Source organism: Aspergillus pseudotamarii (genome assembly GCF_009193445.1).
Source record: "Aspergillus pseudotamarii strain CBS 117625 unplaced genomic scaffold BDV38scaffold_147, whole genome shotgun sequence".
NCBI lineage: Eukaryota > Fungi > Ascomycota > Eurotiomycetes > Eurotiales > Aspergillaceae > Aspergillus > Aspergillus pseudotamarii.
This window is the reverse complement of record NW_022475161.1, coordinates 1-22072: the sequence shown is the minus strand read 5'-3', so window position 1 is coordinate 22072 and position 22072 is coordinate 1. Positions and strand designations below refer to the sequence as shown.

The 22072-nt window shown below is 49.7% G+C and overlaps 8 protein-coding genes across 8 annotated transcripts; 4 read left to right on the top strand and 4 right to left on the bottom strand.

The window, feature by feature from the left end:
- Window positions 1-100: 100 nt before the first annotated feature.
- BDV38DRAFT_291205 (xenobiotic compound monooxygenase, DszA family) lies at window positions 101-1901 on the bottom strand (the record flags this gene model as incomplete). Its single annotated transcript, XM_032061688.1, has 4 exons — window positions 101-1051; window positions 1185-1432; window positions 1522-1710; window positions 1776-1901. The coding sequence occupies 4 exons, from the start codon at window positions 1899-1901 to the stop codon at window positions 115-117; spliced, it is 1500 nt and encodes a 499-aa protein (XP_031906851.1). The 3' UTR covers window positions 101-114.
- A 2011-nt stretch (window positions 1902-3912) lies between these two features.
- On the top strand, window positions 3913-5185 carry BDV38DRAFT_289322 (uncharacterized protein; the record flags this gene model as incomplete). Its single annotated transcript, XM_032061218.1, has 5 exons — window positions 3913-4108; window positions 4166-4242; window positions 4298-4683; window positions 4758-4819; window positions 4896-5185. The coding sequence occupies 5 exons, from the start codon at window positions 3913-3915 to the stop codon at window positions 5183-5185; spliced, it is 1011 nt and encodes a 336-aa protein (XP_031906850.1).
- Window positions 5186-5637: 452 nt separating this feature from the next.
- On the top strand, window positions 5638-6753 carry BDV38DRAFT_289321 (alpha/beta hydrolase; the record flags this gene model as incomplete). Its single annotated transcript, XM_032061217.1, has 1 exon — window positions 5638-6753. One exon carries the CDS (start codon window positions 5638-5640, stop codon window positions 6751-6753), a length of 1116 nt encoding a protein of 371 aa, XP_031906849.1.
- An 829-nt stretch (window positions 6754-7582) lies between these two features.
- On the top strand, window positions 7583-9649 carry BDV38DRAFT_291203 (uncharacterized protein; the record flags this gene model as incomplete). The annotated part of the gene is made up of 1 exon (XM_032061687.1): window positions 7583-9649. The coding sequence occupies one exon, from the start codon at window positions 7583-7585 to the stop codon at window positions 9647-9649; it is 2067 nt and encodes a 688-aa protein (XP_031906848.1).
- A 3379-nt stretch (window positions 9650-13028) lies between these two features.
- Window positions 13029-14518, top strand: BDV38DRAFT_289319 (permease for cytosine/purines, uracil, thiamine, allantoin-domain-containing protein; the record flags this gene model as incomplete). Its single annotated transcript, XM_032061216.1, has 2 exons — window positions 13029-13607; window positions 13670-14518. The coding sequence occupies 2 exons, from the start codon at window positions 13029-13031 to the stop codon at window positions 14516-14518; spliced, it is 1428 nt and encodes a 475-aa protein (XP_031906847.1).
- A 31-nt stretch (window positions 14519-14549) lies between these two features.
- On the bottom strand, window positions 14550-16161 carry BDV38DRAFT_266258 (IPI1/TEX10 family protein). Its single transcript, XM_032056440.1, has 3 exons — window positions 15998-16161; window positions 15875-15947; window positions 14550-15814 (listed from the first exon to the last, which is right to left on the bottom strand). Exons 1-3 carry the CDS (start codon window positions 16043-16045, stop codon window positions 14895-14897), a joined length of 1041 nt encoding a protein of 346 aa, XP_031906846.1. The 5' UTR covers window positions 16046-16161; the 3' UTR covers window positions 14550-14894.
- Window positions 16162-16323: 162 nt separating this feature from the next.
- BDV38DRAFT_276502 (uncharacterized protein) lies at window positions 16324-16990 on the bottom strand (the record flags this gene model as incomplete). Its single annotated transcript, XM_032058229.1, has 3 exons — window positions 16324-16546; window positions 16605-16672; window positions 16811-16990. 3 exons carry the CDS (start codon window positions 16988-16990, stop codon window positions 16324-16326), a joined length of 471 nt encoding a protein of 156 aa, XP_031906845.1.
- Window positions 16991-18820: 1830 nt separating this feature from the next.
- BDV38DRAFT_276501 (nitrogen regulatory protein area N terminus-domain-containing protein) lies at window positions 18821-21498 on the bottom strand (the record flags this gene model as incomplete). The annotated part of the gene is made up of 8 exons (XM_032058228.1): window positions 18821-19627; window positions 19661-19720; window positions 19760-19926; window positions 19957-20023; window positions 20054-20104; window positions 20141-20295; window positions 20335-21008; window positions 21074-21498. 8 exons carry the CDS (start codon window positions 21496-21498, stop codon window positions 18821-18823), a joined length of 2406 nt encoding a protein of 801 aa, XP_031906844.1.
- Window positions 21499-22072: the final 574 nt, after the last annotated feature.

Below are 22072 nucleotides of genomic sequence, written 5' to 3'. Positions count from 1 at the left end.
TAAAAAAAAAAAAAAAAAAAAAAAATAATAATAATAATAATATAAAAAATAATTACTTCTCGTAAGCTTTCGGAAAGAAGAGTCTGACTGCAACTCTATCGCCATATCCGCGCATCATGACACTTCCGTTTCAGCAACAGTTGCGTCTTCTTGATAAACCTCGTACTTGTACTGACTGCCTGGATGATCCGCGCGCAACTCTCGCTGGCCTTTGCCATACACCTTCTCTCGTGCCGTCAGCCCCGCTGCCTCTGTCTCTACCTCCGCCTCCGGTGCAACAGGATACAAACCCCGCCGCCGCAGCTCAGGGATCAACAAGTCCACCACCTCTTCAAATGTCCCCGGCGTGGTCACATACCCCAGATTAAACCCATCCAGATCTGCCTCCCGAATCCACCGCTCCATCTCGTCCGCCACCCGCTGCGGACTCCCAATGCCCACTGGTCCCAAGCCCCCAATCGCCGCCTTCTCAGCCACCACTCGCGGCGTCCACTGGGGCACATCCTCGCTGGTCGTGGTAAAGGCATCCAACATACTCGTCACCTTATGCGCCTCCAATGAATCTGCCGCCGTGATATCTTGATCCAGCGGTATCCGCGAAATATCGATGCCCGTCCACCCGCTAAACAGCACCAACCCGCCGACCACGGACGCGTACTTCTGCAGCTCCTTATACTTTGCTTGCGCCTCGTCATCCGTGCGCCCGATGATCGGCGTAAACGTCGCGAAGAACTTAATCGACCGCGGATCCCTCCCTTGCTCCGCCGCCAGCTTTCGAATATGATCGATCTTCGGCCGTAGCACCGCCGGCGAATGACTGGACACGAAGATCGCCTCGGCATGCGTCGCCGCGAACGCTGACCCCGCTGCCGATGTCCCGGCCTGGAACAGGAAGGGTGTGCGCTGCGGTGACGGATCGACGATGTGCCGCGTGTTCAGGGAGAAATACTTCCCCTTGTGGTTGATCTGGCGGACCTTGGCCGGGTCGACGTAGGTATCTGTTTTCGGGTTTGGGGATAGAGCATCGGAGGCCCAGGATCCTTCCCAGAGTCTATCTTCTTAGCGTTCTTTCTTTTCTTTTCTTTTCTTTTCTTTTCTTTCCTTTTTCTTCCTCTGATTCCTCTTGATCCCTTATCCTCACACCAAATTCCCGCGCAGACGAAAAAATGGAAGGAGAAACCTACTTATAAACAACCCTCAGATACTCATCCGCCTGCCGATACCGCTCATCATGCTCAATCGGCGTATCCAGTCCAATCGCCTTAAACGCCGCCTTCTTCCACGACGTGACGATATTCCACCCAATACGCCCGTTTGTCAAATGATCCAGTGTCGAAAACCGCTTCGCCAGTAAGAAAGGCGGCTCAAACGACGTCGACGCCGTGATTCCGAACGCGAGATTCTTCGTTACGGCCGCCATGGCCGATATAGGCTGTCCTCATGACACTAATCAGCCCCGACGCTTGCCATCTAAACCAGAAAAATCCGGTAAGTCTATAACTAGAGAAAGACGGGACGTACAATGGTAGGATCTGTGACTGGCCACTGCGCTGCACGCCGAATACACTCGTCCAAACTGCCTTCGTAGGTATCATATCCACCGTAGGTATCGGCGAGGAAGAGGGCGTTGATGCCGCCGCGCTCGAGTAACTTGGCGAGTTCGATCCAGTAGGTGAGGGAGCGTTTTGTAGCGGATTTGTCGGCGGGGTTCTGGTTTCTTTAGTACCGTTCCGTTGTATCGATTGAATTTGGGGTCGGTTGAGAATAGAAGATACCTTCCATTGTCCAGGAGACAGATGTCCTACAGTGGACATGTCGAATGCATTCAACAAAATGTGTTTCTTTGGGGTCGTGCCATTGGCATCGCCAGTGTGGTCTGATTGAGTTCTCATGTCGCCCATTTTGTTTCTCTCTTTTCCTTTAATATGTAGATTAGCTGATATCGGAAATAAAAAGATTGACACCTCTGAGGATTATGTATATTCCATCTCTTTAGCTACCAATACACTCATCTATATATCTACCATAGGAACTGACAACGAGAATTGAAATTGACCCCGCATATCCCGCCATCAAGAACTGACATCACGTAACCGTTAGATAACTAGCCGATACTGTCGGTAGAAATTACTTGATCATGCAGGGGTAATATTCGTCATTGGGTCCGCTTGATGCGTGATATCTTAGATTCTGTGTCACTACTATTTTACATGCTAATTGCTAGGCTGCTAAGAGAGAAAATATGGTTGGTGTGGAGGTCTAGATAGATAAGTTTGCTAGTTGGAGAAACATTGCGGAGATATGTTGTTAGTTAGGGTTTCATCATTGTACGGCGGATTGCGTGATAGGTGATTTTGGTTTGATGGTGTGGTGTTCGACATGAGGGTGGCTTGTTCAATGAGGATTGAAGTATGTTTGGGATTGGCTTTTTACCCTTGTGTATATAGAATGTTGTTGCTTTCTTGCTGTTCTAATATCAATATCAGAGGTTTGAGTATCTTCTCATTAAGTTACTATTTACTAGGAGTATCAATCAAGCTACAATTCAATGACTGTATTGAACCTACACCAAATCATTTTCCTCAGCGATCTGCCACCTCAAACTGGCTGATACTTATTTCCGCCATAATCTCAAGATACGATGATTGAATGTCCGTTAACATTGAATATCGTAAATCAACCGCTACGAGAGAATTCACCCCGTATACATGAATGAGCTGTGTGCATCTCAATGTCTGCTGGCATCCGCAATGTCCAAGCTAGCTTTCTTCTTGAGTAACTCCGCCGGGGAGAATGGGACTGTTGCAAATGCTCCCGCAAAGTCAACCTGTGTTTCATGGTAGGCTGGCCCGCTGTTGTTGCTCTGTTCGTTTATGTTATGGATCCTGATGCGTATATCCTGACAGTCCACCGAGGTTGCGGAAGAAGTGGGTGTGAAGACCATCCCATGAACGCGCTGATCTAATATCTCTGCTTTGCAGCTTTCCAAGATTCCTCTTGTGTGTTGTAATCACTAACATCGCAAGGAGGTATTCTGACGGCGACTCTGGGTTCTTCTAACTCACAAATAAGATCAATCACCATAACGGCTCAAGTACCGGCTGCCATGCTACATAGAATCCAAACATCACATCTTTTTCGCCTGGTTCCGTAGTGGTGGTAGTAGTAAAATGGCACCCCTCTTGCTTAATCTGGCACTCCCTGGTATCCTTGTCATAAGCGAATGGATTATACTTTGTATCACGGTAGCCTCAGGAGCTTTTCAAAGGTTCTTGGGGATTCCAAACGTTGAAAGGAATAATATCGCCGAGGTAGTTGTAAAGCAAGGGCGGTACTTACATATTTATGAACATAGGATATCTGTCGTCAAAATTAACCTGTTGACAGATATTTATAGGTGAGTCGTTACATTATGATCGGCATGGCAAATACCATATGCACCATCTGATATTACAAGCATTCTAAGATTTTAATTGCTGACATGCATAGTTCTCAGGCGAGGCATTCCACTGGAGCCTCTCAGCGTGCTTCATTCTTTGGGGACAGATTCCAAAGGCCAACTACTTGCTTAGAACACATCTGATTATTCCCCTCATCCAAATGTTTCCCTAAAAGACTTTTTTGAGTGCGGGGTTTTAGTGGTCCTGGCCATGTCAGCATGCTGGGCTTGCAGATGGGAGGCCATTAATAAGCGTTATACTACTACTATTTTTGTCCCAAAGCGACCTTCGGAATGTAGTACAGCATTTGTGATGTTAGGTTTCACAAGACAGCACATCTTGCTTCTCTCACTCTTTCTATAAGTCAGCCCCGAATTGCAAAGTCCTTTGAGCTATAGTACTGCAACATTGCAGTATTCTTCTTGCTTTCTTCCAATGCCTACCTTGTCAAGCGATACCACTTGCGAGCAGTATGGCCGAGGTAGCCCTTCAGCCTAGTGGTGCCATGACACTTCGTGTGTCGGCTTCCATGATGAGCTTGGTTTTCATAGCCCTAATTTTTCGTGTATGGGCCCGTCAAAAGACACATCACCGCTTCTTGAGTGAGGAGTATTTCGTTTTGCTAGCAGCGGCCTTTTTCTATTCAAATCAAGGGGTTTATCTTTATGGTCCGTAAAGGTTTTCCTCCTTGCTCATGGTGGTTCTGATTAGGCTAAGATCTGCAGCTATTATGGGTAATGGAGGGACAGGCGGTGCCGACCTGAATGAGTATAGCCTTGCGCAGTATGATCGGTATTCCAAAGTCAGTCAATCTGACCCTGCCTGCTGGCAAGGTCACCGCACTAAAAGCTCGATAGTATATTCTTGCCGATGAAATCACCTTTGTCCTCTCCATCACCTCTGTGAAGCTATCCATCTTACTTTTCTATCGTCACATCTTCACTCTGCGAAAATTCCGACAAGTCAACTGGGTCCTTCTGGGTACCGTTACCGGCTGGGGGATTATCGCACTATTTGTCGTCATCTTTCAGTGCTCGCCGGTTCACGGACTATGGAGCATGGAAATGAAGCTGACCGGTCAGACAACCTGTCTCAACTCACCAAAAATGATTTTCGGTTTCGAAATTACCAATGTCTTGATTGATGTAACAATCTTAATTCCCCCTGTCATCATGGTCCAGCGACTGCAGCTGCACCCTATTAAGCGAGCCAGTCTGAGCATTATCTTCCTCTTGGGTCTCTTGTGGGTTTCATTCTATCTTATAGCATCCATTCTGGGAGGTGTTCGTTCGTACGAGCTGATCTTCTCCTGATTAGTGTCTGCATCACTTGCGGCGTCCGGGCACACTACATCTGGAATCCTGCTACAGGAATGGCACGTAAGTACCCCTCCTGTTTGCGCACCCACCAAATACACCCCCCAGTCGATGAGAAATTAATCGAGATCGTTGACAGGGAGTGTGCCGGCATCCATGGACTGGACGGCGGTTGAGCAGGCTTCCGCCATTGTTTGTGCCTGTCTGCCTACATATGGTACACTTTTCTCAAACACCAGCCACCTTATCCCTAGGCTGAAGGCATGGTACCTTTCATTTCGATCGACCTTACAACGGACATCCCGAGGGTCATCAGATAGCAAGACGAAGAACCTAACTTCCCACAGCGGCCATAGTGTAAAATCTTACAGCGACTGCTCCCAGGTGGAGATGGGGGCTATGCAGGAGACGGCACAGGAGGCTGTATAGGCTAAGACCAGCGGGTGTTCTTGAGAAATGATCTGACGGGGGGATCTCCCGCTTCGCCTTATGGCCCCCCCCCCCCCCCCCCCCCCCCCCCCCCCCCCCCCCCCCCCCCCACACCCTAAGCATGACTAGCGTGCATGCCACTACCACATAAGTAGCTGCGTGAGGTTGCATCGGGTGCCCTTGGTGTTGGGGACCTTTTTGTCCAATGCTGGTTTTCTTTGTCTGCAGTTATTATCTAGGTGCATTGGCACAATGCCACACCGAAATAACGTCGATCATTCCCTAATCTACTCAGTGCCGAGGGACGACTGAGTGAACGCAGGTGCGGAGTAGCCTTATATACGCAAGTAGTGTATGTAGCCGCCGAGCTCCCAACGACTATTATGATTCACTTGTAACCTGGCATCTTTATTATTCTTCTCCTGACCAACTCCAATTATTCTGAGTTGATGATGCCGTCGGTCCATTCTACTCTGTACACAGCATATACTTTGCTCACTCTCCCGGCACGTTTGGTGACCTGGTGGCTGTATTATATCCCCAAATCCAACCGTCCTAATCCTGCGTGGTCATGGAAGACAGCCGTCTCCTTGCAATTTGTCATCTTATTGATCCGATACCGGACGGAAGTCAGGTACCGCACTCCCAAATTGTTAGAGCCAGGCGGAGATGGAGATCGATTCATTGTGCTCCATCCGCGAACGACCATTTCCGATCCCAACCTGAAAATAGAATCAGCGGTCTATAAAGGAACGCTTACCTCCGTCCCAGCGGTCCAGCCCATGCCGGTTGGCGCTGTCTGGTACCCGACACCCCCAGTCCAGCCCCCGCGAAAGCTCATCATCCATTTCCACCCAAGTGCTTATGTGCTCTTCGGCCCACGTCCCGGAGATGGATGTGGCTGGGGACCCACGAAATTCAGTGAGCTATCCGGATGGCCAATACTTTCCATTCAATACCGGCTCTCCTTAGATGCAGACAAAACCTTCCCAGCCGCCGTCCAGGATGGTATCACCGCCTATATCTACGCGTTAGAGACCCTCAAAATCCCACCATCCCAGATCGTGCTCTCGGGCGAGTCAGCAGGTGGGAATCTCATTCTAGCAATGCTCCGGTATATCACCACAGAGAACCAGGCGATACCACTACCTCGCTGCGCACTGTTATGGTCCCCGTGGGTTGATATGACCCAGAAGGCTCTTTTGAATATGGAAAAACACCGCAATTACAAGTCCGATTACATTGAATATAACTTCGGTTCTTGGGGTGTCAGTAGCTATATCCCCCCTGGCTGGTCTGATAGTAATCCTTATTTATCGCCACTGGGCAGCGAGTACCGATTGAGTGTTCCGCTTTTTATTGAAGCTGGCACGTCTGAGGTGCTTTACGATGATATTGTGCAATTCGCACATAATATGAAGGAGAAGGGCACGGAGGTCGAGTTGCGTGAAGCTCCGAATGGCGTTCATGCGACTTTTGGTATCGCCGATGCTTTGGGGATGCCTGAGGTTGCTATAGATGGTCATGCGCGGGGGGCAAGATTCATCGCGAGATCGGGTGAAGAGTAACGCATATTATTTTGCTTGCGCACGGCCTGGGGGATCGGTGTTTGGGGTTAGCTACCCTTTACTCAGGTCTCATGCCAATGCAAATCCTGGCATATGTAATATAGGTAGTGATAATGCATGAAGTATTAGATACGATGTTAAGTAATTGAGAGCTGTCGCTAAGAGATCATCTGTGTCGATTCCTATTCTTTGTTCCACATAACTCTTTGTCAAACGCTTCCTCGGGAAACTCCGTTGCCGGTTTCCATGCAAGGTTAATTTGAACATTTTCGATGCTATATAAATAAAGGTCAGTAGGCTAGATCTGTCAAGACACATCCAGATCAGTGGGACGATCCATATATGCGAAACTGATATGTGAGAGTAGGTGCGATAATGTGCACAAAGGGTCCTGAGCAAGAGTATTTAGAAGGTTTCTCACAATATAAGACAAATAGTACATATATGGGAGATTCTTGCTAGATCTATTGGAATGTACAAGGATTGTCGGGTTGCAGACAACTGTCTAACAATGTCTCAATAGGATAACAAGAACAATCCCATTCAGCGTCTCACTGGATATTCGCACTGTAAGACTATATATTTGTCTCAAATACTCCTATTTAGGAAGTACGCATTACCTTGCCTTTGTTCCGAAGTTGAAAGTAGATCCTTTGAGTGTTATCAATTACCGTTTGAAGAACCCTTTCATCTCATCTTGCCGGACCGGAGACATGCGTCTCGATCAGGACCTCCCCCTCCTTCAGGAGGAATTTGACAGAACTGTCCTAGTTATATACGTAGACTGGGCTCTAACTGTCACACAAGATGCTTTCACAAAACCAGCAAAATGGATCTAGAGGATCTTCCACCCTTCAGCCGCTTGCCCTCTGAGCTGGTCAGACTTATATTCATACTTGTAACCAATGACGAACCCGCGAGCCTCCATAATCTCAAACTAGTTAGCAGATTATTCTACAATCACGCTAGTAGAGCAGCCAGGTCTATAATCTGCCGCGATATCGTCATCAAGGTATGCAGACATTATGCCTTGACAAAACCAACCGAGAAGATCGTGGAAGAGCTTAACCAGACAAGAGGTTTCCGCTATGCCCGTCGGCTTATAATTGAAGAAAGCCCTAACGCTTGCGAGGTGGATGCCCCTTGCAAGGCGCATCTTAATTGGCATCCGCCTGAGCTTACTGAACTGAGACGCATGGATCTGGATGAGCCATATGAGCCTACGTGTGCTGCAGCTTTGCAGGAGACACCATTGTGCCCGAATACTCGCGATGGGGACGTCAAAATAGGCAACAGACGAAACCATGTATGGAAGCCCGTGGCAGAGTTGATTAGATACCTGCCTGCTCTGACAGATCTGTTCTTCAGATGCGGCGGCCAGTTTCCTGTCTGTCTTCTTGATGCCATGCATCGCTGGGCACCCAGATCAAAGTTACATCTCCAGACATTCTCCTTGCAGGGTATGGATTCCCTTACAGAAGACTCCCAAGAGCACAAGTTGGTATTCTCGCCACGCCTGCATAGTATTATGCTACAGTACAATGAAAAAGCCGTGTGTAGTTATGACAACACTCCTTGCTACAAAATGAAGACTATACAACGTCTGGTAAAGTCAGTCCCAAACTTGAAGGAATTACAAATCACCCGTCGCGAGGCTCCCAAGAAATTCACCTGTGTTCCTATACTTAGTCCTCTACAAAGGCCCAAGCCGGAAGAGGAAGATACCTCCCTGCCCCCTGCATCGCTAAAACTCTTGAGAATCATTGACCAGGTCCCGTTAACAGCTATGACCCTCGTTGACTGGGGAAGGCACACCAACTTCTCCGAGCTAGAAACCCTTGAGCTGTGTTCACTGGCCGAACCGACGGCCTTAATTGTCTGGTCCCAGCAGCTCAAGTTCCCAAAGCTAAAAGCCTTGTATTTACAGCTCAAAGCCCCTGCTTTCCTCGAGGAGGACGCACCTACCACCGAGTTCTACGAGGCGACAACTCGTTTTATAACAAGTCTCTCGGGATTGAAGGAATTGTACTTAGAGGGTTGGCACTCGCTGGTGTCTTTGGATCCGCTTGTTAATCAACACGGCTGTTGCTTGCGAAAGCTAGACCTCTCAGGTCCCCAGGCCTGGCAATGTTTAACTGAACGCGACATCCTCCAACTGGGCAAACATTGCCCACTCCTGGAAAACCTGGATATCATGATCCCCCGCTCAGAGGGCGACGCCAGAGAAGTTGTCCTGTATAGGGCTATAGGAACCATACCACGTCTACAATACCTACACTTACACCTGGACGTATCTGATTCATCCCTCAGTGGAAGCCAAGATAACGTGGAAACAGATATCGATCAACAAATCCGTCGCAATTTCAACCCAGTCCGGAACACAAACTTCAAACCGCCCAGCGAGCCATCATTCGACAAATTCGGTAATACGTTTTCTATCAAGGACCTAGGGGGCTTCTACCGAAGCCGCAACGGACACGTCCTACGATTATTCAGGAACAGCGCCATAGATTCTCGCCTCGCATGCTCGATCTTCAAAACTATATCCGGAAACAAGGCCACCGGCTCATCACAACTGGAACGAATGAGCATTCGACTCCAGTGTAGTGCGTTTGAAACGGGTACCTTGTTCAGTCACTTGGCTCATATTTTCCCTTGCGCATGGCTGGTCGAGCGGAATTCACACGATGATCGTCGCGATGAAGTGTTGGCTACACAGGTAGCTTCGTGTCCTTATGAGAAGACTTATTTCCAGTCGAAGTTTCCGGGGTTTGTAGAACCGTGTAAGGAGGCTTTTAGAAGTGTTTGGCCGAAGCCGGTTGGGATGGAAGCGGAAGGTACCTGGTGGGAGGATTGGTCTAGCTTCCCTCTTGAGACTGAAGGTTTGCTGGGTTGAATTTGTATATACTATGATTTGGCGTCTGGCTATATGGAGTTAAGATAATTCATAGTGGAATGCGAGCCGCCGTCTTTCTTATTCTGGATTTGATGTCGTATATGTCAGCTTTTTGTCACTCAGACAGAAGGCCAGTTGACGACCGGTCTGACTGAAAGTATAGATACTTAAAATATGGATGGTGATGCGACAGGCTTAACTTGTCAACTATGTCCCAGACTACAATGACTTCACAAAGTTTGAAATCAACTTGTAGAACGGTGATTTTATTCCTCTATTCCCAATAACATGATCATCCATGCTAGGAAACAGTTAATGACAACTCTATACGGTATTTCCCTCTTCGACTATTTTCCCCTTTCTTACCCATACTTACTGCCAGTAGCAAATCGGCGTAACTGTCAGGAACCAGCAGGATATTACCTCCATTACTTCCAGCCACGGATGAAAGCCAATGGATATATCCCTGACAAAATGCTCCTCGCCGACGACTACCCGAGCATATTTCCCCTTGAACAGCAACAAGTAGCTTTTCTAGGGCCCGTGCATTGTCCTTATATAGCGTCTGGACAAAATTTACCAATAACCAACTCTGGCCGTAACATGAGGAGAGAATGGATGGTATTGCAAGATTGCTGTTCGTGACATATTCATATTCCGGGGCCTGGGGCATTCATCTTGAACCGCCGGGTCCTTGAACAGGTTGAACTGTTGTAGCTGCTAGATTGGCACTGCAGTAATTGGATGTAGAATACTGAGGATTTTCGAGAGATATGTAAGCTATAGTCCTCAGTATCTGACCTAAGGTTCTATCACGGGAGATACTGGAGAATAAAGTATTCAAGGTGCGACCTTGATGCCCATGGCATTTTGGTCGCGTGGGATTGACAGGAGACCTGGGTTTTTGAAAAGGCTCTTGGGTGGTTGGTCAAGTTCTGGAACTATAGGGATTTGCGACTAGCCCTCACACGACGGCGGACCTATCTCAAGAGTGTGACCTTTAAAGGACTCATCTGGATAACGATTAATCAAGTATAGATGCTGTCTCGCCAGTTGCTCGCCGATGAAAAAATAGTAGCCCTAAGGCGACTGCCCACTTCTGAGCACCGTAGAATGCAATGACTAGTGCTCCGCAACGGAGTCGGTGAAGCTTGATAGGATGGATGCCAGCCTCCTAAGGCGAGTCCTTTCTGGGCTGGCAGATGCACTATATTGGGGGTTTATCATAATCAGATGTGGTCGCACGACGGTCTGAGTCCTATTTGAAAGTCGATGTTCTGTGAGAGGAAGTACTGTTCCGTCTCCACAGGTACCTCTAAACTAATATATACCAGTCAGCAAGTATCTCTGAGTAAAAATGCCTGGAAGACATCCTTGTCTTTATTACCTATGAGTAAGATATTTAGTTGTTGATGTTGACTTCATAGTCGATTGCATCCTCCATCTCTTCCGCTTGCTCTTCTCCTCCTTCTGTAGCCTTAGAATTCTCATCGGTTAAGTGACAAGATCCATTCCGGCTTCTTTCTCCCAACTAAACTAGAGATATCATGCTTGGCATGGATAACAGGTAGGTCAGACACATGAGCGAGTCAGTAGTCGTGAGACCATTATTTTCAAGCACCCCTGCGTCGACCTTACTATCATATGCACTTCCGGGATAAACATTATATAACAGAGGTGAGGCTTTCGCCTTCTTGCCGCCGTTAATGCATAGTACCCTTCAGAGACCGTAATCCACCGTTCGTTATTCAGATCGATGACTACTGGTAATAGGCACTTGTGTCTTTCTCACATTGCGTTTGTCATCAACGTCCGCTGGCCATCAATATACTGTTAGGAATAGTGTGTTTAAAGCATGGCCTAGCAGCCACCTAGTTTGTTTTGGTCGACTTGCGGCGACATATACCCTTTCCTTTACCGTAGTAAAGAGTCTCGCCATTGACCCAGATGTGGCAGGACTTGAAGCCCTAGACCGTACGACAGGTACATGTGCCAACACGTAAAGTTGAGCGCAGAGTTGTGAGCCAATGGTTAACTGTAAACCCCAACTATGTTGCATTTATCGCCTGTGAACTGTAAGCTCCCTACTTCCAGGTTAGGAGTAGCCAATGAATCTCCCGTGCCCGTATGTATAAGCCATGGATGCGAAGTTGCTAATTGCTCGCCTAGGGTGGCATAATACCCCTTAAATACGACATGCTACCGCTTGCTATGGTAGTAAAGCATCTTATGAAGATCATGTTGGTTGTTTATCAATTCCAGTAGAGCGGATGGAGAATAGATCTATGAAGGGCAGTCGAGCGGTCACGAACGACCAACTGTGCAATAGTACTTGAGTGTGGCAGGGGAGTTGAACATTTGTAGGTAGGTAGACTTCTTATATACCGTTCTAGCAGGGTAGTATTCACCAGGATTGGACTGTCAACATTCATCAACGGATGGCTATCTTGCTTTCACTTTCTGAGACTACTCTTTGAAAGGAATTGAAGTCCTACGTCATGAGAGTAAACCTTCACTGGGTAAGTGATATACTGTACTAAAACCAGCCGATCTATTCCAAATGCAGCTAATTTGACATTCCGGAATCGACCCATTTCCGGCTGAATAGACTGTGTCAAGAATACTCGAGACCATGCCAAGAAAATAATATACTCCAACTATCAATGAAGTTTACTCGTCAATGTCCAGAATTAGGGTTATCAACAGATGCTTATCAGACTTTTGGCTCGTGGCCAGAGCGACCAATGACAGACATGAAGGGAGCCGGGATGATGCTGCAGACTTATCAGTCTTGATGACCTCCTCATTTCCTTATCGGGGCACATCCCATTTCCTCATGCATACTGATCCCCCCCGGAATTCCTTTCCTGTCATTTAATTCAAGCTCATGCTGCCCTCTTGGAATATATGGGGTATGATTGACGCCCCCTATACCCATTTATACATATTTCCAGAGTGAACTATTGGCATATCGTTACTGCTTCCAGCTGGGGTTGCATCGAGCCCTAATTGACCCCACCCCCTTGCATCGTGCATCTTTCGTGGCTGCGGCTGATCATCCAGCTTGGTGTGGAATTTAACTCTACTATTCTCTTTAACATACACTCTTCTACGAGTCGACAGACAATTCTTGCCGGAATGAAGCTCCGACCTCATCTCCGCGTCCAGCAATCCCGATCCGCCTTCGCAGAAGGAAATGCACGATGGACAAACCTCGACCTAGACCCTGTCCCCCGCCATCTCCGACAATGGGGACCCATAAGCTTCATCTGCATGTCTCAGAAACCCTCCCAAAAATCCAGTCTCAACTAACATTCCACCAGCATACTGGATCTCCGACGCCTTCAACGCAGCCACCTGGCAATTCGCCAGCAGCATGATGGCCGTGGGCCTCGGCTGGCGCGACGCCCTCATCATCATCGCCATCTCCTTCTTCATCATCTCATTCGTCATCGCCGGAAATGGTGCCGTGGGTGCCATCTACCACATTCCATTTCCCGTCATCGCCCGCGCCAGCTGGGGCTTCTGGGGCTCGTACATCGCCATCGTGTCGCGGGTCATCCTGGCGCTGTTCTGGTTTGCCATTCAGAACGTCAATGGTGCGAATGCCGTGCGCGCCATGATCGGCGCTATTTGGCCCAGTTTCCTCACGCTGGAAAACGATATCCCGGAGAGTGAGGGTATCACGACGAATGGGATGGTGTCGTACTTGATCTTCTGGCTGGTACAGTTCCCGTTTCTCTGTATTCATCCGAATAAACTTCGGTGGTTGTTTATGGTGAAATCCGTGCTGGTGCCGATTGCCTGGATCGCAATCTTGATATGGGCTTTTGTCGCCGAAAGTGGTGGAGGATTACTGCAGCAGAAAGCGACAGTGTCCGGGTCGAAATACAGCTGGCTGTTTCTGGCTAATATGACCAGTGTACTGGGGAACTATGCAACACTCAGCGTCAACCAGGTCGGTATCACCACGATCCATCCCCATATATATATATAAACTCACAAGCATAAACAATTCAGTCCGACTTCTCCCGCTACTCCCGCGTCACCGCAAAATGGCAACTCCTCTACATCCCCATGCTCCCCATGATATTCACCTTCCTATCCTTCATCGGCATCGTCGCCTCCAGTGCCGGCTATGCCCGTTACGGCGGCGACACCATCCCCTGGGACCCAATCGTACTCATCAGCCACTGGAGCAGTCGAGCCTGTCGGTTCTTCGGGGCCTTCAGCTTCGCCCTCGCGTCTCTGGGCGTGAATATCTCGGCGAACTCGATCTCCGCGGCCAATGACCTCACGGCCCTCGCTCCGGGGTATATCAATCTCCGGCGCGGGCAGATCATCTGCGGATTACTGTCGTGGTGTCTGGTTCCGTGGAAGATTCTGGTCTCGGCGGGCAACTTTTTGAATTTCATGTCTGCTTATGCGATCTTTCTGGGGCCGATTGCGGGGATTATGTTGTTTGATTTCTGGGTGTTGAAGGATAGGAAGTATGATACGTTGGCGTTGTATCAGATTGAGAATCCGACATATCGGTATGGAGGGAGGTGGTGGTGGGGTGTGAATTGGAGGGCTGTGCTGGCGTTTGTGGTGGGTGTGGCGCCGAATCTGCCCGGGTTGATTAACTCGGTGAATAGTGAAATTGGAGTTGGGGTGGGTGTCCATCCGTATCAGTTTGGTTGGCTGTTGGGGTTTGTGGCCACTAGTCTCGTGTATGTGATTGTGTCGGTGGTGTGTCCGGCGAGGGAGGCCTTGGTGGAGGTGGCGGTTATGCCGGAGGAGGTTTATGATGCTAGGGAGAGAGAGGAGGGCGATGGGAGTGCGGAGGATCAGGAGAAGGGGGAGGTGAGGGAGAAGGTGGTCTCTTAGTGTCTGTGTTCTTGATGTATCTCTTGTATTTATTCTATTCATGGGTATATTCATCATGTTGGTACACACATGCTGCTCTCGCTCTATTTTGTTGTAATGAATACTGGTTCCTCATGAGATGCCGTAGTGGGAGGATACTATATCGTGTTCCTGTTTGAGCGACGTCGTCGCTATCAGCCCAAGGGCGCTGACGGTATGGACTTGGAGATCTTGATCTCATGCACTTGACGGTGGAACAGCAACCGCAGTTGCTTGGATGGTCTGGATCCCACTTCGGCATGAGAGATGGCACGTCGCAGGTCTTTCAGAGGGCCGTCGTCGGGAAACCATGGAAGGAACGTAGCATATCGCAGATAAACCCATCCAGACCTCCAAATCACACCGCAATTCCCTGCCCGTAAGCAACAGCCTCCCTCAACACCTTGCTCGCCCCAGAACTAGCCCTCCCCATCTCACCTCCCTCCTGCCTGGCGTTCTCTAATCCCCGCTGGATAGCTGGCAAAAACCGATTCGAAAAGACCCGATACCGATCTTCCCAAGTCTCATACATCTCGCCCTCTTCATCCCTGGGCTGTCCGAACAAATTCAAATAAGCATACGGCGCAGCCGTATCAGGAACCATATGCACAGCCGTCTGACAGAGGGGAAACTCCCACCCCGCCACGCCCCCAGAACCCAGCATATCCACATCCTGCGCTTCATTAGCGGGCGCGCCAATACCCGCATTCAAGAACTCGGCCAGAACAGTCAACACTTTCATCATGGGCTGGCCCTTGGCCCCCGCTTTTCCGAACGAGGCGCGGCTTGCAGACCACTTCGCCGATTCCTCCGTGTGCCAGCCCAGGACGGAGAGGAAGCAATTGAGCGTTTTGATCCAGCCACCGGCGCTGGAGACGACTTCTGTGCCTGCGACTTCGATGAGCCAGGAGAGGACTTCCACGGCTGAGACGCGGATGTCGGCTGCGAGGTGGGTCATGCCGGCGCGGAGGTAGGGGAGGAGTTGGGGGACGTGGTCTCGGATGTCGGATTGCGGGAGGGAGCGGAAGAGTTTGAGAAGTTGGGTGCGGACACCTGTGTTTGCGTCGAGGATGAGGGGGAGAAGGGTGGGCAGGATGACGCTGACGGGTTGCGGGAGGGGAGAGTTGACGGGTCGCGAGCTGATGGAGGTTGTTAGGTGAGCGAGGGAGTCGCGGCGTTGAGAATCGGATTTGGAGCTGAGGAGGGAGATGTGGTGTGTGAATTGTGTGTTCGAGGTTGGGGCGCTTAAGGTTAGGGACTGTTGGTTCAGGACGATTCCTAGGGTTGGTTAGTTGGGTGATTCTTTTCTCGCTGGGTAGTGGTGGAGATAAGGCGAACCTTTCGATTTGAAACTGGTGTCGGTGAAGTTCTCAGGCTTGCCTTTGGCTTTTCCGACCTTGAGTTTGGCTCTCTGTGTTCTGTTAGTTTATGTCTGTTTATTTTGTCAGAAGAGTGGCTTACCGTGAAATCTTTCTGCTTTTCCTTCTTTTTCTTCGCGCTGGACCCCATGGTGGATAGTGTTGGACAGATACAGTCGTCAGTTCAGGGAATTGTATTTATCTGTATATCCTTCTGCTTTCAATATAACAATGCGCAGTAGAGGACCAACTGTCCTCGATATAGAGCCTCAATTGAGCGGAGGAAATATTGAAGCTGCGAGATATTTGCTATCTTCAATTATTTTTGATATCACCACGTGATCATGATGAGTTTTGTCGGGTTTATGCCTCAGGTATGAACTTACCTGTTTTGGCATACAGCCCTACCTATCGGAGTGACCATGGGTATTAATTAGTTGCAAATGTTGATTCCTCCTCGCCAATGCAGTTGGCTCCATTGCAAAAGTCCGCAACTGAAAGAAGTATAATATTGGATTTAAAAGCTGCAGATTTTGGTTCGGTGTAAGCCCATTCCCAGTCGACGATTCTGTGATGTTTATAGTCAACATCAATAAGAATGTGATCTCCTTGGCCGTGTGCATGCCTCATGTAGAATTGTCCGTCATCAAAGCTGTGGTAGAGCATGACTTCAGGAATGCCTCTATTTCACTTCAAATTTTATAATCAACTCCAGATTGATTTCAATGCTGGTGCGAAGATAGTCCCTAGGATTACTGTAAGGCCCGAGAGGAAGTATCTGCAAGTTGATATAGTGTGTCAGTGGTTATCGTGCAAAAGGCTCAATGTGATCAGTCCCTGGTCAGTCCAGAGATCCTATGTTATCGAAGGAGAGTGATCCCAATTCAATATATATATCTCCCATCTGCTTCATAACTTTCGTCCTTTGCTCTGGAGAAGCTGGAGACCAGCGCAGTGACTTTCCTTGGAGTTTTCCCATAAGGGTGTATCTGGCTCCAACAGGAGTCTCCCCATGTACATAGAAGATAATCGAATATCTTCGAGAAGGGACTTTTGCCTTGTTTAGAAATTGAAGAGTTGCAACTTCGCTCGGCATGATATAGTAATTACGTAGATCGGGCGGTGGTGAGGTCGCGTTGAATCTCCGGATATGTGCTAACCACTGAACTCTATCATCGAAAAGGGCTTCTACGTGATAGTTTATGCCTCCCATTACAGACGAACGAGTTGGTCTGTCATACAGAAGAGGTTGCGGCGAAGAGCAAGTGATCCCATTGCACAAATTGCTTATTCTCGAGAGAAGTACGGATAGATTTAGAGTTTCAATAGTCATGTGAACTCCTTTCTTTCTGCTTCTTGGGCGGCAGTGTTGTATTATTTCCTATCCTTACCTTGATTGTCACCAAAGTCATCTCTGAGATGAAAGCCGGTTTTGCAAAATGCCTGCCATGTAGGACATCCATGCTCAGATATGCTTGACACGGAGATGACTCAAAAGTCAAGCAACAAATGGACAACAAAATGAACACCATGCACAATCTTCAGAGGTTTCAGAAGATCAGGGAGCAAAAGGAGTAAAGAGAAAGGAAATGGGAAAAGGAATTCCTCTCACCATCTATCGGGAAAGGCGGAGAGCTATACTGTAGGTCCATTTTTTCCACAGCCATATCTGCTATTTTCATCCAGTAAGTTACATTTTAACTTGCTTGGTGAAGCAGCTAAAGAACCAGCGTCCGGCACAAAGAGAGAGTAAAGACCGGAAGGTGAGGTAGGGAGGAGGTGTCCGTATTTGTTTTATATATATAGTAGACTTATCTATAGATTTATTTATCAATGACTCTATTCGCTCTAGCCCTACCTTAAATATATAATCTGTGGGTGGGCTCGGCCCGAATACAAGATCTTGGTTTACTTAAAGCGGGTTCTAGATTAGGTTTAGTGATCTTATTGATTTTGTCCATTATTATTATGACCATTGTTTATTTTTTTTATTGTTTGGTGGTTTTATTTTGTACTTGGTTGTTTCGGGTGGGGTTGGTGGTTGTTCGTGTTGAGCAATTGTGGGACATCTTTATTTAAGTTTATATGCTATGACGTCAAATTAGGAGGCTAGTACGAGTAGTATCTCCTTTATCACCCTTGTTGAAAGCCTGCGAGCTAGCGCTTAGATAATTGACGAGGTGGGACGCTACGCATTATTCTTAGTGTCTTACACAGGTTATGAAATATACAGATACTACTCACTGACTACTTGACAGGATAATAGTAATAATAAAGTTGTGCACATTTCGACAGCTGGCTACACTTACAATGGATACAACGGCCCAGACTGGATAAGTAGAATCATGCTGTACCATGTATATACAGCGTCTATGGACGGTGACAGAAAACACAAAGCAGAGATGCGCACTTCTGCCCGGCCCCAAGCCTCAAACAAAATAAAAACCAAGAACAAGAAAAAAACAGTAACAGTGAAGAATCAGCACTGAAAAGAAAAGCAAAAGGCCGGGGTCCGGACAGACGCGATTGTATCAAGCATAAATCAAATCAGCCAAACAAACAGAAAGCCACAACAGAACCACCAGACAAGCTGTGTATCGTCACAGCAGAGGATTCGGTCGCTGTTAGATCGCAGACTGGAACAGATCAAACCCCGAAATAACAGAAACAAATATCCCTCGTCATGTTACCATTAAACTAGCGTAACCATCGGATTGCACCTCGTTGTCTCTCATTAAGTGCATCGCGGGGCCACGTCATCTAACACCTCTCGTCTAGCGAGATTCCATTGGTTGCAGTATTCATCATGTCTATCGGTCATGGCGTAGCATCAACGGTCGGGGAAAAATAAAGGGGGGGGGTTCAAAAAGAAAAAAAAAGACATTAAGAAACGAGTGTTGAGAAGTAGAGAAGTAAAACGCTGCTGTTACAGACTCATTGTCAACCACTCCCATTCCTGACTAGCCCCTTGACCTCCGGCAATACTATGGTTCGCCGGATTGGCTGCCGCTGGTGGCATGGCGGGCGCCAAAGGCACCACCTTGGATCGGCCTCCCGCAGACTTATTCGCCTCGTCCGTTTCCATCTCGGAGGCCTTTTCCAGCCGTCGTTGACGTTTCGGGGCAGCCTGGACTGGGTTACGAGTCTGGCCCGTGCCAGGGGAGGCTGCTGCGGAGGGAGCTGCCTTCGGAGGAGCGGCGGCAATGGGCACCACCCCATTCGACCGTCCCGCGGCAACACCAAAGCCGGCGGGTGGGGATTCGGAGGAGGTCCCGTTCGGAGCGCGGCTCGACGTCGGAGTCGTGACGGCGGATGCCTGCTGCACCGAGTTCTTGCGGGCCGTCTTCTTTGACGCACGGGAGGTCCCAACCGCCAAGCTGTTGGCACTGCTGCGGTTACGCTTCTTGATGACGTCCGTTTTCAGGGACAGAGGACGCACGACACCGTGCAGTTTCAGGAACAAACCGCAGGCATTGCATAGTGGCTGGCCTTCCGGGTTCCGACGCCACAGCGGAGTCGTTTGAGTAAAGCAGTTCGTGCAGGTGGTCGGTCCGTTGCTGCCCGGATCACCGTTCTTGCTGCCCCCGGGACTGGCCGGGCGGGACGGAACGGCGCTGCTCAGGCCGGACTCAGGCGGGGTATTGGGAGAGGTATGAGACGTATTGTTATTAGAGTTCATGCTTTGGCGCAACAGCTGGGCCGTATTGGGGGTGGATGTGGTGCGGGCAATCTTCTGCCGACGAGGGTCCTGCTCTCGGTTGCGCACCTCACTGACCGAAGCCACCGACCCGTGAGTCCGACCCAAACTGCCGCCGTGATTCCACTCCTCGGGGGTGTCCATCATGTCTGTGGACCCGATGGTCACATGCTTGCGATGTTGAGGGCCAAAGCCCGGCAGCGAATGGAAGGAGCCCGGGAACTGCCCATCCCACTGCATGCCCGACGAGAATCCGTCGTTCTCGTCCCCAAATTCAGTCGGCATCGCCAGACCCGCCCGCTCTGACAGCTGATGACTATCGTCATCCTCGTTATCTGAGTCGGCTCCAAAGGTAAACATGGCACCGGTATGGGAGTTGCCGGTCGAGTAGTTGGTGGCGTTCAAGACCTGGGTGGGGTCTACATGTTGCGGCTGGGGAATGGGGTAGCTCGGCGAATGCACCGCCGACGAACTGGGTTGTTCATGGTTGTTCTGGTTAAACATATACCGAGGCTGCAGCGAAGCGGACAGGTTGGACCGATGCGAAACATAGGTTGGGATGCGGCGCTGCGTCCGCGCGTCGCCGGACGGTATATCGAAATAAACGGAATGGTCCCCGTCGTAGGCGGGCTGCGGCGTGGATACCGTGGACTGGTAGCCCGACGGCGGTGGAGAGAAGAAATCCGTCGAGTTCAGGGATGAAGCTACCGGGGTGTGCGAATAGAGGTTCGCGAACGGATGACCGGAGGCCATCGGAGACTCGCTAGGCGAGAAGGTGAATTGCGATTGGTAGGGACCCGCAGAGGGCAAGATCGGATCATCTCCCAGACCGAATGTATCCAAGCCGAACGGCGCCCCCGGGGAGGTGTGGTTGTGGTGATTGATCTGATGGTGGTTGCCCTGATGGAAGCCAAAGGCCGAGGACGGGGTGTCCAAGGCATAGTCGGGCACGCCGGTAGCGAGCTCCGGATCGTGGGCCAACATGGAGTTGGAAACGGGAGGCACTTGGGGGGAGGATTCGGCCGGTCGCTTTCGGGTCGGCACCTGCAGCGAGAAAAATTGACGCTCGTCGATACTCGTCTTGCGCACGCGACGGGGGACGTAGCCGAATTCACTGTTCTTCCGCCGATCTTGAGCCGGGTGGTGGAACGAGGCCGGCACCGGAGTAGAATCTCTCAGCTGATCTTTCCGGGACTTGATGGGAATGGCCGCCGACGCCGCCGTGGAGTCGGTGATCTTGGTGGCGCTGGGCGAGGGGTGATCGGAAGGAGATTCGAAGGGCACGATGAAATCGTCGAGGTTCATGGGATCGGCGGTCAGGTCGGCGGACTGAGGGTTACCGGTGGCAACGGGCGGGTCGGAAATGCGCAGTTGAGCGATCCCACTGGGGCCAGCGCTACCGGGTCTTGCAGGAAACCTTCACAGAGAAAAGATTAATGATGAGCGGGGCCATCCGTTACTCTGCCAGGGGAGAACACCTACATGGACTGTTGAGCACGTTCCCGCTCCTTGCGTTTCAAACTCATTGCCATCATCCGCCAGGTGAGGTTTTCCATCCGCTCCTGGTTGGGCAACTGGGCCTTGGTCCTAGAATAGAGCTTCCATATTTGAGTCGCTAACGGATCTTGCCTCTGCATCTCATGCGGACTGTCGATGCCAGGTCGAGGGGCACCGGACCCCCATTCGGGGAAGAGTGAGTCCTGAAGTAGGCCTTCATGGGCCTGGGAGTCGGCGGGACTCAGAGGGGAACCGAAAGAAAAGTCATCGGACAACTGCGAGGAGGTAGGGGGGAAGTTGTTGGAGGAGCGGTCAGCCTCGGCGGACGGGTGGTGGTGGTGGGTGGTAAAAGTTGCGGTTTGAGTCGGTCGCACGCCTCCAGGGCCTCGCCCCAGGGTCAACCCGGACATGTTCACACGCCCTACTCTTTATTGGGAAGGGCGGGGGATCACGATAGTAGGCGATAAGACGGAGGGGGGGGGAAGATCAAACAAGAAAGGAAAGGGGAAAAAAAGGAAAGATAGGAATCACAGGCCGGATGGGGAGGAAGAGATAAGGACGATTGAAGAGGTTCAAGAATCAGCCAGGCAAGCAATGAGAGTCGAGGGAAAACGAGCTCGACAGAGGAATGAGAGCGTCGAGCGGGCGATTGGTCCGTGGCGCAAGGAATAAATTCGAGTCTACCCGCCCTAAACGAACACTGCGTGCAGGAAGAGGATGCAGCAATCGTTTGGTGGAAAAGAATCGGGAAGCTAGGATCTGAAGGGGGTCCAAGTCAGTTATAGTTTAGGCACTTGGTCTGAGATCCGTCACAGGAATCAAAAATCCCAAATCAAATTCCAATAATAATAGTGGATGGGTCCCCAAGCGTACCACCACCGCAATATAGAACAGGAAACAGGTAAGAAATCAATCTATTCCAAAAGAAAAAGGAAACAGGCACAAGAAAAAAGAAGCCCATTGGAGACGGGCACGCAGCTAAAA

What these genes read in the sequence shown, in the direction of transcription:
- BDV38DRAFT_266258 (XM_032056440.1), bottom strand. Translation starts at nt 16,045, where the DNA reads ATGGGGTCCAGCGCGAAGAAAAAGAAGGAAAAGCAGAAAGATTTCACG. An exon ending in AAAAGCAGAAAGATTTCACG is followed by an intron (nt 15,948 to 15,997) that starts GTAAGCCACTCT and finishes AACAGAACACAG; the next exon opens with AGAGCCAAACTCAAGGTCGG. An exon ending in CACCAGTTTCAAATCGAAAG is followed by an intron (nt 15,815 to 15,874) that starts GTTCGCCTTATC and finishes AACCAACCCTAG; the next exon opens with GAATCGTCCTGAACCAACAG.